This window comes from Gorilla gorilla, chromosome 11 (genome assembly GCF_029281585.2).
Source record: "Gorilla gorilla gorilla isolate KB3781 chromosome 11, NHGRI_mGorGor1-v2.1_pri, whole genome shotgun sequence".
Lineage (NCBI taxonomy): Eukaryota > Metazoa > Chordata > Mammalia > Primates > Hominidae > Gorilla > Gorilla gorilla.
Window position 1 is genome coordinate 43571684 of NC_073235.2, and position 17021 is coordinate 43588704.

Below are 17021 nucleotides of genomic sequence, written 5' to 3' on the forward strand. Positions count from 1 at the left end.
AACTAAAATAAAACAACACCCATTTAGAACATAAGATGAAAATGTAGATTTTTTTAAGCAATCATCCATGTTTGAAGTAACCAACTTACAACTTATATTAATGTAACAAAAAACTAGTTGCACCACAAAAAAAAAACTTGTATTTACACGGTTACCTATAATCACATTTCTCTACTTTGTTATTTTCTTTGTAATTCTTACTTAAGCTAAGAATGTATATCATGTTGTACAAATTTTAAAAGACAGTCAGATGTGGGTGCAAAAATTCATATGGCCCTCCAGAGAAGTAATCACTATAAACAGTTTATTGATCCTTCCAAAAACTTTTGGATATACTTGCAAAAATAGGATCATTCTGGAAAAATATCTTTTAACTCACTTTGTCTATTCATGGGTTTTGTTGATTTAAGTATATATAGCTCTACCTCATTCATTTTAACGGCTACTTAATATTATTGTTAACATAAATGCATCATGCCTCATCTGATGGACTTTATATTGTTTCCAATTTATGATTATAAATAATGTGTCTTTTTGAACATGTGTATACTTCTATAGAATAGGTAACTAATTGTGGAATTGGTTTGAATCTTATGTACCATTTAAATTGATAGCTATTACTAAATAATGCTTCAAAACCAATATAACAACTTACATTCTCCCCAGTAGTGTGGGAGATATTTTCTTATGTTCTAATATTACATATTATCAATCTTTCATTCTTTAATCTGATGAATTTGGTGAAAACTATTCTGTTGATTTACATTTTTGTGATTAGTATGATGTTGAGTTCCTCTCCATATGCCTATTCAGAAAATTTGTATTTCTTCTTCTGTGAACTGCCTCAATAAGTCCTTTTTAATTTTTTCTGATATTGTCTTTATTTCATAATCATTGCTTTCTGTTATATGAAATGTGAACATTTTTGCTTAGATTATCTTTCATGTTTTCACTTGCTAATAATGCCTTTTTCATAGAAATGTTTTCTAAAATTTTAATGCAGGTATATGTGTGTATATATATATATATATATATGCAGGCATATGTGTGTGTGTGTTTCACGAGGTTTTGCATTGCACTGCTTAGAAAATGTTTGCATCCCAGTATCATTAAAAAATACATATTTCCACATACGCACACAGGCATGCACATCCCCTACATGGGTGCCCCAACAAAAGATGCATCACAGCAAGGGGCCAGGCAGCAACAGGGGATGGGGCTGCTGGAGAGACAGTGCTAAGGAAAACTTCCCAGGGAGGTAACATTTGGAGTGAGCCTTGAAGGGAATGATTGAGTCCAGGGGTAGGCATGTACAGGACAGAAAACAGCGCGTGGTAAAGGCCCTGAGGTGGCAACAGGGTTGGCGTGCTGGGGTTACTGTGAGAAAAGAGTGTGCACGAACAGTGGTGGAAGGGAGGGAGGGAAGGTGGCTAGGCTGAGAGAGCAAGGGAGGGGAGGAACAGTGGAAAATGAGAACAGAGAAGCAGTCAGATGCCAGATCATTCTCAGCCTTCCAGGACGTGGTGAGCGCTAAGAACTTATTTTGAGTGACAGGAAGTCATTGGAAAGTTGTAAGTAGATTAACCAGACTAGATTTAAAATTTAAAAAACCACTCAGGCTGTTGTGCAGAGAATAAGCTATAGGGGAGTATATTAGTTGTCCATTGAGGTGTAACAATTGCCGCCAAATTTATTGCTTAAAGCGACAGTAAACATCTGCTATGGACTGAATGTTCCTCTCCCTCAAAAAAAAAAAAAAAAAAAATCATATGTTGAAGCCCTAATTAGCTCCCAATGGTCTGGTACTAGAAGGTGAGGCCTTTGGGAGGTAATTAGGCTTAGATGAGGTCATGAGAGTAACTGTCATGATGGAATTAGTGTCCTTCTAGGAGGAAGAGGCCAGAGCTCTTTCTTTCCACCCCATGGGAACACTGTGAGAAGGAGGCTGTCTGCAAACCTGAAAGAGAGCCCTCACCAGACACTGAATCTGCTGGCACCTTGTTGATGTACCTCCTACCTCTAGAACTGTGAACAATAAATGTTTTCATTTAACCCAAACAAAATCCCCATATTTCTAAATTTTATATTTTTTGTGTTCTTGAAGCTTTATTTTTGTATGATTTTTAAGATAAAACTTTAAGTTCCTCCCAAGTGAATAGACAGTTATTTCAATTCCATTCTTTGAGTATGCTTCCAGGGGTGTACTTAAAGTAGCTGGGATGGATTGAACTGGACTCATTATTTTAAGTTCAGTTAATTATTAACTTTCTTTAAAGAGTGCCTTAAGGCCTTTAAAAAAATCTCTTTTAGTTTTTATTAGGATCATGGTGTTCCTCTTTCTCAACTCTTATATTTCAAGTTTACACCTATGGTATCTTAAGCTATGGTTTCTGGTGATCTTGTTAGTCAGTCTGGTTCAATCTATATTCTAATTAGGAAATTCCCATTATTTCTGATCGCTGATGGTATATTTTTCAGTTTCCCAGGACTGTTATCAATTTATTTTGTTAAAAATATCTTCATGTCTAAAACACCAAAAGCAATGGCAACAAAAGACAAAATTGACAAATGGGATCTAATTAAACTAAAGAGCTTCTGCACAGCAAAAGAAACTACCATCAGAGTGAACAGGCAACCTACAGAATGGGAGAAAATTTTCACAACCTATTCATCTGACAAAGGGCTAATATCCAGAATCTACAATGAACTCAAACAAATTTACAAGAAAAAAACAAACAACTCCATCAAAAAGTGGGCGAAGGATATGAACAGACACTTCTTAAAAGAAGACATTTATGCAGCCAAAAGACACATGAAAAAATGCTCATCATCACTGGCCATCAGAGAAATGCAAATCAAAACCACAATGAGATACCATCTCACACCAGTTAGAATGGCAATCATTAAAAAGTCAGGAAACAACAGGTGCTGGAGAGGATGTGGAGAAATAGGAACACTTTTACACTGTTGGTGGGACTGTAAACTAGTTCAACCATTGTGGAAGTCAGTGTGGCAATTCCTCAGGGATCTAGAACTAGAAATACCATTTGACCCAGCCATCCCATTACTGGGTATATACCCAAAGGACTATAAATCATGCTGCTATAAAGACACATGCACACGTATGTTTATTGCGGCACTATTCACAATAGCAAAGACTTGGAACCAACCCAAATGTCCAACAACGATAGACTGGATTAAGAAAATGTGGCACATATACACCATGGAATACTATGCAGCCATAAAAAATGATGAGTTCATGTTCTTTGTAGGGACATGGATGAAACTGGAAATCATCATTCTCAGCAAACTATCGCAAGGACAAAAAACCAAACACCGCATGTTCTCACTCATAGATGGGAATTGAACAATGAGAACACATGGACACAGGAAGGGGAACATCACACTCTGGGGACTGTTGTGGGGTGGGGGAGGGGGGAGGGATAGCATTAGGAGATATAACTAATGCTAAATGACGAGTTAATGGGTGCAGCACACCAGCAGGGCACATGTATACATATGTAACTAACTTGCACATTGTGCACATGTACCCTAAAACTTGAAGTACAATAATAATAATAAAAAAAAATCTTTTCAGTATTATTATAGAATGCAAAGTAAAGTTGAATTATTTGCTTAGCCTTATATTTAGTCCCTCATTTCATTTATTATTTGGCAGATGCATCCAATAAGAATATAAACTCTTTGAGAACAACCACTTGATATTTTCAGATAAACACTTTGCCTTCTATCTGACAGATATTTGGCAATTATATGATATTTTTGTAGATAAATAGAAATCTTTATAAAAAATAAGGATCAGATTTATAGATTACCTTTAATCATATCATCCTGTACCATCTCTTTAAATAAAAGATTTTTTCTGATAATATAACACATAAACCAATTTTTCTTTTTGTAAAGTGAAAACCCCCACTGCTACATTTATTTTTTTGTTAAAAAATACAAAATGAGCTTATTGAAAGTAGAAAACACTTAAATCTTTTTGCATCTAGTAAAATGCCTTTGTGTGTAAACTGTGGATATTTAAAGCATCACAAGGGATTCACATATATTCACAGAAGTGCTCAACTATTTTTTAATTGATTCTAATGCTAAGGAAAAGGGAAAGAAAACACTTTTAAAAACTATTTCCATCTTGTTCCTCAAATTCCTATTTGCACTCATGAATTATAAACATTCAGAGCTCGGCTTTGCTTAAGATGCAATGCAGAAAGCCACAAAAGAATAACAATAAGAGTAAACCCAATAATCTACAAGATCACAACTTTACTTGAATCCAAACAAAAGCTTAGGTCTCAAGACAGCAAAATACATTGAAATGCAAAGGGTGACAGACCTTTTCCAGGAAAAACAGAACACATAAAGTATTACTCTTTGTCAGAGCATGGGAAGAAGAGGCGACTACCATAATAGCAGATTAAAAAAAAAGCTATAATAATAAAATATTCTTAAAACTGAGTGTGGTTTAATGTGATAATTTAGAATCCCTGGGAATACCCAACACAAAGAATTTCTTTCACTGAATTTACAAGAGAAAGATGGAAGGCAGAACTGTAAACCTGAGAGAGATCCCTGAGTGTCTCACAAACATGAAACCGCATCCAATCCTGAATCTTCTCTGATACAAAGGAGAACTCCTAAACCCCTGGGGAAGAGAAAGAAGACCTTCCACCTCCCTGAAGCAAGACAACGGTCCTGTGAAAGAGGTACAAACAAATAATCTGCCTCTAGAAAAGGAGCAGGGAACCCTTTTTCCTCCAAAGGCAAAGTAAGCTGCAAAGACAAGTTGTCATTGAAGCAGAAGTAAAAGGCAAAGCCATATGTCCCTGAGGGAGGGGTAAGAAACCCCCTGGTCCCACTACAAACTTGTTAGTCATAGCAAGCAATGCTAGTGTATTGCTTGGAAATGGGTAAGAAATTCTGTTGCCACTGGTCCCAGACAAAGGTACAGCAACACTCAGGGAAGAATAGGAGCAAAAGCTGTCTAACCCTAGAAGAGGGGCACAAAAATTGCCTGGACACAAAATTGTATATTGATATTAAAAAAAAGACAATTGCTACCCTGGGGATGGGGCAGAAAATTATCTCCTGCCCAAAACTCCCCTAGATATAAGGCAGAGTTTCACTGCCATGGGAGGAGAAGGGCCCACCTTCAAAACCCAGACACGCAGGACCTAAGACCAAGACTGGCACAAGAGAAAAGAGAGCCTTTTTTTGCATCCACCATGAATCTTCCACTTAGTAACAGGTCACAGCATTCTACCATTGAGAGAAGGATAAGAGTGTGGAGAGAGACCTTCCAGTAAGGCTGACATGCAGGAAATATTGAAAACTGAGGGATGAAAAGACATATTCCAGGTCCCACGCTAAGCACAAGGTAGCATCTGTCCACCAAGGGAGGGATCTGAAAGCTTTGGCTCCGTAAAGGTAATTATAACAAAAACAAAACCCAAATCCAGCCTATTTGATTGGCCAAATCCTTCACTAATAAACTGACAATAAATAACGCTTTTTCTCCAGATATAAATTTTACTTATGTGAACCTCTAAAATAGGAAGGAGAGGATGGAGGGATACTTTTCACCTCAACTCTAGTGATGGAGCTTCCGTGGTGCCTCTATGAGGACTTTGAACTTAGCTCTCTTCAGTTGATGTTTTTTCCACGCATGAAACTCACGTCTCAGAATGTCTCACTTCTGGCTCACACTTGAGAAAGCTAAACACATTCTATAGGATAGTAGGCAGGATAGTGTTGGCTGATTTGCACTATGGCTGCACTCCCAGAGTATATTGGGACAAAAGGCTCACAGTAATTCTGCAGACCAAAGGCAGACCACACAGGATAGAATTCTGGCACATAAATATCTTTGATCTAGTGCAACAAGGTTGTCCAGCTGGATACAGGGATTCAAACAATAAGAGAATGGACATTCGGGGATGCAAAGTAACAAGCAAAAACTTCATGTCCTTTGGCCAAAGGAAATGAAATTAGAAAGATCCAGCAGAAGGAAGACTTCCAAAAACCTTGCAAGCACAGACACACACAGACACATGCGCACGTGCGTGTACACACACACTCAAATACACACACACACATCCATACCCCTCAAGAGAGTCCATTTTAAAAGATCTACCAGGCTCACAAAGAGGCTAAAGTACAATGGGACTAGTTCAAATAAGATTTTTTTAATCTCCTTACCTCTCTTTACCACTGTTACCTCTTCCAATCAAAGTTGAGAGGTGAGTGGGCATCAGAAGCTAACTAGCAGGGACATATATTCAGCCCAGAAAAGTAAAAACTAAAAATAATTAAAAAAAATAATCTAGCAAGCTGGGAGGGGTGGGAAAATAAATGCAGGGCAGAGAAACAGAGAATGCAACAAATACGCCCTCCAGTCCTTCTCCGGGCCAGAGGCAGCACAAGTGGGAAACAAGTAAGATTTGATGGCACGATGAGTTTAGAATTTTGATTTGTATGTATATATGGTGGACTATGCATTCTAATGACCAAATTGAGATTTCATTTCTGACTTAAAATGACTGACAGTTCTGTCTACTACCTAGTGTAAGCTGAAAGGATTGGGATTTGACCAAGTTTTGATGTGGAGTAAGAAAGATTACTGAGTAAATTTTAAAGGTCAGTGGGAGGTAAAAATAAAGTTATGCTTTAGATATGTCAGAGTCACATTTTTAAACATACTGGTTACACAATGACTATTACTACTCCCTAAAATGTTCTCATAATAGCTAGTGTCGTGGGAGTTTTCTCAGCATGTATTATGGATATTGTTCAGTCTCACAATTTGAGGTAGTGCTTCCTACTTTGGTATCCCTAAAGTCAAGTCAATCTACACTATATTGTATTGAGAAATTCGTATTAATTAACCTAAGCAATAGTTTAATTGTAGCTAAAGTTCATAATAGTATTCCTAAGTAAACGAAGAATTCCTAAAGGACTTCTGAAGTAGCAACTAAGAATTCCATAATGCTAAGTATGATAAAGTAACTGAGTTGAATATATTTCTTTATTTTAATTCATGCTGAATATTGGTAATTTATTTAAGTGTGTAAGAAAACTACCAATCAGAATATTTGTTAATGTAACAATTATATATATAATAATACAACAGTCTTAACCATGGTTTCACCTTCCATGGTTTCAGTTACTCTTTGTCAGCCACAGTCTGAAAATACTAAATGGAAAATTCCAGAAGTAAACAACTCATAAGTTTTAAATTGTCTGCTGTTCTGAGTAACATTTTGAAACCTTGCACTCTCATTTCACTCAGTCCTGCTTAGCACGGGAATCATTCCTTCATCCTGCATATCCACACTCTATGTTACCTGTTATTCACTTACTGGCCACCCAGGTTGTAAGATTGACAGACCACAAGAAGAGTGAGTACAGTACAGTAAGATATTCTGAGAGACAGAGACTACATGCACATAACATTTATTATAGCATGTTGTTATAATTGTTCTATTTGATTATCATTATTGTTGTGAGTCTCTTACTATGCCCATTTATAAATTAAATTTTATCACAGGTATGTGTGCATAAGAAAAAACATGGTGTATATATAGAGTTCAACACTATCCATGGTTTCAGGTATCCACTGAGGGTTTTTGAACTTATCTACCTCCGATAAAGGGGACTGCTGTAGCTCTATGGGACTTTCGAGATTACCATGTATTTTCACCTTCTCTCTTTTAACCTTCCCAGCAATCTAACATCTATAATAGGCTTCTTTACAGAAGTTTCTAGAGCTCTTTTGAGCTCACATGTGTATATACATATGGGTATATTTTGTGTTTGTCAATACTGATGCATATGTACACATGCCTATTTTGGGTGGAAATCAAGGAAAGGATGTTTTCTCCTCTGTGTTTACTAGAACCCTCTAGCCACCATAGCCAATTCCATCTTTTCATCATTTGATAGGTTTTATAACCCATATTTTAATCTTCTCATATGCATGTCTACTTTTCAGACAAAAATACATATATTGGTTCAAATTACTTTTCAAACATCTCATCTAGTTCTGGAGAAATAATATGATAAATATATATTTATAGACTAAATGTGAAACTGAACACTGTTTTCAAGAATCAAATCTCAAGTAAATTCTATGAAAATGTCTTATTCACTGTCAACAGGAGTCAGTATGTGCAAACAGGCTATATTCTTGACACTCAGTGTGATAACAATATTCATTGATCTCAAGAGTTGCAAATGTTGACAAATATCTCCTTTACAATTTTATTTAGAATATATTGCATGACTGACAAATGTACTCATTATTTCCTTTAATAGTTGGTCAGAGTATATATCTTAGAATCTTAAAGCTTTTCTTCAAGAGAAAAAGTTCAGAGTTAAAGGCAGAAAAATAAGATTGATATTTACCTGAAATCCAATAACAAAGAGTAAAGGCTTGTTCTTAATTTAAAATGTTTTATAAGGCATTATCACACTTTAAATTTCATAAGAACACTCTAATATAATTCATTAGTGTTATCTCAGCATGTTTGCTTCATTACTATGAAACTCAATCGTTATGAGAAATTCTGCCAAAGTTATACAATGCTGAAGATCATTGAAATCCAAGGGTAAGAGGTGATTTAAAGGTGCAGAAAATGATAATCCTACTATAAGGTCAGTGTCATTCAGGTACAGATTACATCCTGTAATCTGTTGTATGTGCCTGCCCTAGGGTTATTTAGAATAGAGGCTAACCTATTTCTGGAGTTCTGAAGTGGGTCTTAAGCTGGTGATTGTGTGTGTGTGTGTGCGCACATGTGTATGTGTGTGTCTGTGTGTCAGTAGTAGGATTTCTAAGTAATAGAATGATAAATCAGAGAATAATTGATGGGCTACACATTTCAACACGCAATTGGAGGGACAGCTGATTATAAAATCCACAGGGCAATTCTGAAGATGCTGGGGACAGGACTCAGCTGAAGAGTAGGGCTTGGCCCTTCAATTGCCAAATAAGCAATCACATGAATATAGCACTGTCCTTTCATAGTACGTGAACAGATTAAACACATCTTTCGGAGAATATATTTGACAGAAAGAGACTGCTTCTCATTCTTCCTGGCTATTCTTCTCTTCATAATGTCATAAAAGAGAAACCTACCTTGGATCATGTCAAACTTATTCATTACTCTTTAACTTTATAGCTCCTAAAAAGTACCTTCATTTAAAGGAAGACCTCGGTTTTCCAGGTATTTACAGGAGCTATGAAATTAAAGAGTAATGTATAATTTTGAACAGGATCCAAGTCAACTTCTCTTCTGATATTATCAGGTGGAAACATGTGCACCTACTCCTTATGTCAATCAAATAGAACACACCTTCATACATAAAGTCAGTATATCAGTATAGCAAGGGGTAAGAGCACAGACTCTGCCAGTTTCCTTTTGTTGCTGTAATAAATTGTCACAAACTTGGTGGCTTAAAGCAATGTAAATTTATTCTTTGACAGTTCTGAAGGTCAATATCCAGGACTGGTTTCACCGGGCTAAAGTCTAGGTGCTGGCAGAGCTGGTCCCTTCTGGGGAGTCTCAGGAAGAGTCCATTTCTTTGCCTTTTCCAGCTTCTGGAAGCCACCAGCCTTTCTTGGTTCAGGGCCCTTCCCTTGTATTATGCCAACTTCTTGCTTCCATAGTCACGACCCCTACTTCCTCCTTTGTCCTGGCCTCCCCCTTATAAATTTCCTTGTGATTACATTTAGAGTACCTCCAGATAAGTCAGGATAATTTTCTATCTCAAGATCCTCAACACATGCACAGTTACAGCTATATGGGAGGAACAAGTTCTAGTGTTCTCTAGCACTGCAGGGAGTGAATATGGTTAACACTAATTTGGTGTACGTTTTCAAAACATTACAAAGAAGATTCTGAATGGTCACAACATTAAGAAATGATAAATGTTTGTGGTAATGAATAGGCTAATTTCCTTGATTTGATCATTACATGTATCATGTATGTATATGTACAAATATGACTTTGTACCCCATAAATATGTACAATTATTATGTGTCAACAAATTTTTTTAAAAAAGCAGCATCTTCCTCCCATCAAAAATCCTTTCACTTAATCACACCTGCAAGTCCCCTTTTCCATACTAGGTAAGAGTCAAAGGTTCTGGGGATGAGGACCTAGATATTATTTGGAGGGCATTGTTCAGCATACCACAGACTCCAAAATCAGATCACAGGAACTTGCATATCAGTATTGCTGAGACAATGTTCCAAGGTTCTCTCACATTTCTGTCCACCTTGGGAAAAGAGAAGCCAAGTGCCTTAGACTCTATTTTCAAGGATGTTAATAAGGTAAATGTCCTTGGAAGATAGAGATTACATCTCTCTCTGAAGCAAAAGGCAGGTTTGCTTATAGGCTTAGAAGATGGAGAAAGTAACTTTTTCTGGAGAAAACAACAGGCATGCTTATTGCTAGAGAAAAAAAAAAAGGGCGTTCCCTAAGTTCCAGATTCATCTCTTGTAACATGTGCCATGGTATGTGCAGGTGTCACCTTTGGGTTACCCTGTGGGGAGTACAGATCAGGATCCTGAAACAAAATTACAGATACTCTGGCTATTGTTATTGATCTTAGTAATAAACTGTATTTTGTCTCTGAAGTTTCATGTCTTCTGCCAGCATCCATGAACGTGTAGCAGGTTGTATGTAGTTTACAAACATAATAAAATCTCAGTGCTTTCACAGTTCTTGACGAGTGGTATCACTTACTAGCTATGTAACTTTGAGAAAAGACTTCACCTGTCTGAGTCTCAATTTCCAATCTATAAAATGGAGCTAATAATAAAGCTGACCTCGGGGAGCTGTTGAGTGGATTGTCTGGGACAATGAACATAATGTGAGCAATCTTGATACAGAGTAAGTACTCATTAAATGTTCACTATTATTGCTGTCATTGATTTTATTATCACAAAATAAGTTGGTATAGTCTAAAATTAAAAGGATACATCTAGAGGACAGAATGTTCTGCCAAACTTGCATCTAATTATAATAGAGGTCAAATTTTGTACTCTTGGGCCCATACTTTATGTAAAATTATAAAAATCACCGTTGGGGACTGTAATCCCAGCACTTTGTGGGGCTCAGGCAAGTGGATCACTTGAGCCCAGGAGTTTGCAACCAGCTGGGGCAACATGGTGAAAGGCTGTCGCAACAAAAAATACAAAAAAAAAAAAAAATAGCTGAGCATGGTGGCACACACCTGTGTTCCTAGCCACTTGAGGGGCTGAGGAGGGAAGATCACTTGAGTGCAGGAGGAGGAGGATGCAGTGAGTCGTGATCACACCACTGCACTCCAGCCTGGATGACAGAGTAAGACTCTGTCTCAAAAAAAAAATAAAATAAAATAAACAAATAAATAAATAAAAGAAAAAGAAAAAGAAAAGAAAAGAATCACAGTTGGGAAGAACTGTACGTATAAATCTTATGTTTGCATTGTTTTACTTGCAGTATGACTTATGACTTGAAGTAGATGAATTGAATCTTCATCAATGCCACAACAAAAGAAGCGGCAAAATTATCACCCTTTTCAACCCACATTATCCCTATATGTCTATTATGAAAAAAGTTTGGTAAAGAAAGCCTTTGTGTTATGTAAAACAGTGACCTCAAGTCCCCAGTTTAATTATGGGATCTATGGAAACTACAGTTTTTCTGTTAAAGCTGCAAGCATTAATAACTTTCAAATCTAGGTTAAAATGCTTTGAATTCTTTTTAATACTTTAAAAATATGAAATGATATGAAAGGTTATTTTAACATTTCTTCTATTTAAATGTCTGTATTTGAGTAGAATGAAGGTATACAGTTTAAAAACAAGTACTGCACTAGTGGAATACATGTAACAATAAATTGAATAGTAAATTATCATTTTTATATTATTTCCTTCCTGGTAAAATTATAATTCATATTACAATGAAAAATAAATCTTGGAAAGGATACTCAAGAAGATAAAAATGAATTCAGTCTTAGAAAGAGCATCTATCTTGTTCTATTAGAGAAAGTAACAATTATACCTGGCAAGAATGGCTAATTTAAATTCTCTAACCATTTAATCTAACTTTGCCTCCTGTTGATACTCCTTTTATTTTCTAGCCGAGTACCCTACTTTAGTTTCTTTACAGCAATCATCATTATCTTATTCATTTATGTGTTTACTTGCTTATTATTCCCTTTCTGCTGTTGGATATAAGCTAAATATGAAGCTTTATCCTCTTTAATGAAGCATTCCTATCACCTAGAACAGCACCTGGCCCCGATACAGCATTCACTTTTTATTGACTGAAAAATAATAAATCAAGTAATTAATTTTTAAAAAAGGAATAGTATGAATTTTACAAAAATTTTGACAAAAAATTCCAGGTGGGTGAAAAAATACACATAGTAACTATCTCGTCTCTATGGAAGTTTATCTTTAATAAATCAGTAATATGTTTTCACTTAGCAGATGAAATGAGATACATGTAAATATAACAATGGACAAGTTCCTTTCTCATTGATTTGATTGCTGTTTTCACCCATGAGATTCCTCAAAGCCAACAGTATATGCAACATTTAGGGGGTTTTCAATAAACCTCTAGGAGAAAAAAAATCAAAGAATGAATAAAGATGGATTTTTTTTGGAAATGTTGTTGTTTTTATTTCTTAGGAGGGAGAATCTGAGCTTACATAAAAGATGTCCAAGATATTTATATTTAGTTACAAACAGCAAACTATACCCTTGTACTTCAAACTACATAAATTTATCAATGTCTCAGAATTTCTATCAAGCTTCCAAATCATTTGTCAAACTAAGCATTGCCTCGCAGTCTTCAGGTTGAAAGGTAGACACTCTACCTAAATAAGTGAATACACATAGAATTTAATTTTTCTGATGCCAAGAATGACAAGTTGTCATTTGCCAAATCTAAGTCTCTGCTTTGACACATTAATCTCATATTGTAATGTGTATCATTATTCACTTTAATGGAAAGAAAAAAGATAAACTAATAAAAGATATTAAGCTGTTCCTTGTGTAGAAAGACAAAAATGTTAAATATATTTCAAGTGTGAAAATTTGCAAAATGTTCTCATAACCTTCATACTGTCAAAGCAGTACTGGACAGATATGCCTGGCGGTCATTGTGGCTATTAGAGTAGATCTCTGTTGTGATGGGTGCAATGCAAAGAACCACCAATATCCTTGATATTATTCTCAAAGTTAGGATTATTAGCAGGAACATCCAGTCATAGTACAGGAACTGACACAGTTCAAAAGGAAACCAAGAACTCTCTATGTTGCATTTTGGTCCTTGAAAGTGTCTGTGTCGGCCAGGCATGGTGGCTCATGCCTGTAATCCCAGCTCTTTGGGAAGCTGAGGCAGGCAGATCACCTGAGGTCAGGAGTTTGAGACCAAGCTGGCCAACATGGTGAAACCCCGTCTCTAGTAAAAATACAAAAATTAGTCAGGCATGATGGTGCACACCTGCAATCCCAGCTCCTCAGGAGGCTGAGGCAAGGGAATCACTTAAACTTCGGAGGCAGAGGTTGCAGTGAGCCAAGATTGCACCACTGCACTCCAGCCTGGGCGACAGAGCAAGACTCTATCAATAATAATAATAATAATAATAATAATAATAATAATAAATGAAAGTGTCTGGGTCAAAAACAAAACAATGTAAATTTTATCTACTTAGACAGAATGTGCAATTTCTTTGTCCATCTAAAACTGTCAGGACCCTATCATCTGCTATCACATTAAGAGAAAAGTAGGCAGACAGCCTCTGTCACATCCAATTTAAAGTGAAAATCTTAACTTAAATTAGATACTCCTTTGGAATTTTAAATTATGCAGGATTTACGTTGCCTTAATCCATAAATTATAATAAAGACAAAAACAGGTACGTTTTTATTTTAGCATAGAAAGTATACTTTTTATCAGGTTTGATTTAAAGTAAAGTTGTGTTGAATGAAGAATATTCTCATGCTCTCATTTCCTCTAAAAGATTGGAGAGACCACCATTTACACCATCCATGCTGTAAATAATTTTAGTCTATCTCTCTGCTTTTATTTTCTCATCTTTTCTCATCTCAATAAAGTTCTGATTCATTCTGCACCAAACAACGCGATTGATCCTCCTAAAATATCACTTTGTTCACATTATTCTTTGACTCAAAAGCATTTCTTTTTATTCCTTTGGGATTTTTTCCAAACTCCTTCACTTACATTCAAGGCCCTTTATTTTAGCGCATTTTAGTGCCTTTCACTTTCGACTCTCTTCTTCATTATTACCTGTAAAGGAACCTCCGGTAGCTTCCATTTATGTCCCCCACACCCTCTTTCTAGAGATTGTGCTTTTCTTTTTTTATCATGGAATTTCTGGTTGCAGAAACATCCTCCTCTCCCTCTTTAATGTTTCTCCATTAAGATCTAGTCCAAACACCATCTCCTGCCGAAGGAGTTCTCTGAGTATACCCACATAAAGATATCTCTTGCTTCCTGTGAATACCCATTACATAGGCATTCTCTATTAATCATATATTTCTTCAAGACAGCTTTGAACTTATTAATTAAATGCTGCAGTGTCTTGAAACTTTTTGTGTGCTTATATCATCTCCAAAGGTAGATTACGAACCCCTTGAAGGCAGAAGTCATTCCCTAAAATTCCTTTTATCTCCTGCGATATAGCTACCGTGATGTCCTTCATACAATAAGCACACAATTAATGTTCCTCAAATCATGTATTTTTAAAATATTCAAGAAGTAAGCAGACTTTATACATGAGGAAACAGGTCCAGAATCATTAGTTAACATGCCTAAAAATGACTGGCAGCCAGTGAAGATCTGGTTTGATTTATTATTTGCAATCTTTTCTACTGATACCAAAGTTAACATTGTTTTGTTACTAGATTACTTGTTCCTAAGCCAAATAATTTATAAAATACATTGGTTTTATTAAAATATATCTATATCTGTTTTCATGTATATAACTTCATATATGTACCTATAAATAAAAATAGGTATAAATGTTTTAAGTTTCTCTGGAGATACTGATATTCCAAGGGCAACTCTAGAAAACTTCATTTCAGTGATGTGTAAAGTAAGAAATAAAATGCAAGAATTGTGATGACAATGTGGACATTGATATTTTTCATGCATTTTGAGTGACATGATCAATAGTCTAATGAAAACCAACTATTACAAGTCTCTGAAATCCTATTAAATTTCATCTTCTACCATACAGCACTGTAAACATATCAGTGTAAATTGACATTTCCCAGAAGATGGATAATAGTTCAATTTTAATTCCGATAATATTTAGAACATAGTAGACAACACCAAGCCCTATTTTATAATGAAGGCTTTAATACACTGGTATATGAAGACAGAGAAACAATGTTACTGAAGAAATAACATTAAAAAATATTTTTGAACCAACCAGAAGAACTTGAGTTCTGGTTAAAGCTAGTCTGACACACACTGGATTTATCCTTTTAAAGTGCTTCATCTCTGGGTAGTTTGATGTTAATGTCACGGTGTCACTTACCATCTTTCAGGATGGTTTCTCTCTCTGTGCCATCTATCTTCTGCCGGCCAATTAGGAAACTGGTGGTGTCAGCAAAGTAGATGTAATTGGTTTCTGCGTGAAAGTCTAAAGCACGAGGGTTTACCAGATTTTCTATGGGGATCATGTATTCATCAGCTATCTTGGTATTCAAGTCCATTCCTCTAACAATTCCTGGGCGTCCTTTCCCATAAAAGAGGAACAACTCATTCTTTGGTCCTGCAGAGGAAAGATTACAAACATAAACAACTGATGCTGCTTAATCTTCTTTACACTGCATAATGCCACCGTTTAATTAACTGGCACAATTAGCGTTTTTTAAATTCAATGCTAAAAATTAAACCCTAAAATATGCCAAATGTATCTTGATGCAAGAAGGCCAGCTAATTGCATTACTTTAATTAAAACAGAAATTACTTCCGCAAATGGGTTATATGTAGTTAATTATCCCTTTGTCTGTAACTGTCTGGATAGCAAAATCATGACAGATCATTAGATAACTTGTAACTTGTAAAACCGGCATTTATTAAAACATCCGGCACATTTAATTTTATAATGTATTATAATCTATCTAGCATTTTCTGTCGATACTAACTGTACCATTCGTTATATTTGACAATGCTAAAAACTTCAGAAAATTTAAGACACACCAACCCCAAGTTTGCATCTACAAATTGTCAGAGGCAAACAAAGAATCATATAGTATCACTAACTTGCATGTGAATATATTACAGTTGCCCAAACATGTGACTTATTCTTTTTAGAAATAAAATTAAATACCAGTTGTAGCATCCCTTTATCTTCAAATTTTAATTAGAATGTTAGAGGCTGATGCTGTCTGACAGTAACTCTGATGTACAACACAGGCCTTATCAAAAACAAAACGAAAATGAAAACCCCAAGCAAAAAACTGTCTGCTGAGCTTAAAATGTCAGCATCAAGGTAGCTCTTCCTATAAAATGAATTCTTTATTTTAGACTTCTATATAAAAATATATACAAGATTCTCCAATTATCGGAGCATCTTATACTTGGTTAACTGTGTATAATTTTAAAGGAAATGATTTTTATATATAAGGAAAAACATACTGAGCTTTATCAATAAAACTGAAGATACAAAAGACTCAGCTGTATTTGGATAATAACACAATAATTGATATTCATAGTAAAGTAAAATAATATATTATTAAAATTTGGAAAATAATAAAATAAAAAATAAGCAATTATTTATAAACCTAACAATACAAAGTATATTAACATTTATATTTCTTTTCTTGTGTTTTTTAATTAGGGTAATTGAATATTAAATATATATAAAAGAATATTGATAATTTTTAAAAAAATTTTACTTTAAGTTCTGGATACATATGCAGAGTGTGCAGGTTTGTTACATAGATAGCATACATGCGCCATGGTGGT

The 17021-nt window shown here is 35.4% G+C and overlaps 1 protein-coding gene across 2 annotated transcripts in view; it reads right to left on the minus strand.

The window, feature by feature from the left end:
- The window catches only part of LRP1B (LDL receptor related protein 1B), a 1892531-nt gene that overhangs the window by 797342 nt on the left and 1078168 nt on the right, over positions 1–17021 (minus strand). For both annotated transcript variants that reach the window (XM_031008804.3, XM_055380092.2), the window contains exon 11: positions 15586–15822. In XM_031008804.3, the coding sequence (XP_030864664.2) occupies positions 15586–15822 (237 nt within the window). The remainder of the gene's footprint in view (positions 1–15585; positions 15823–17021) is intronic.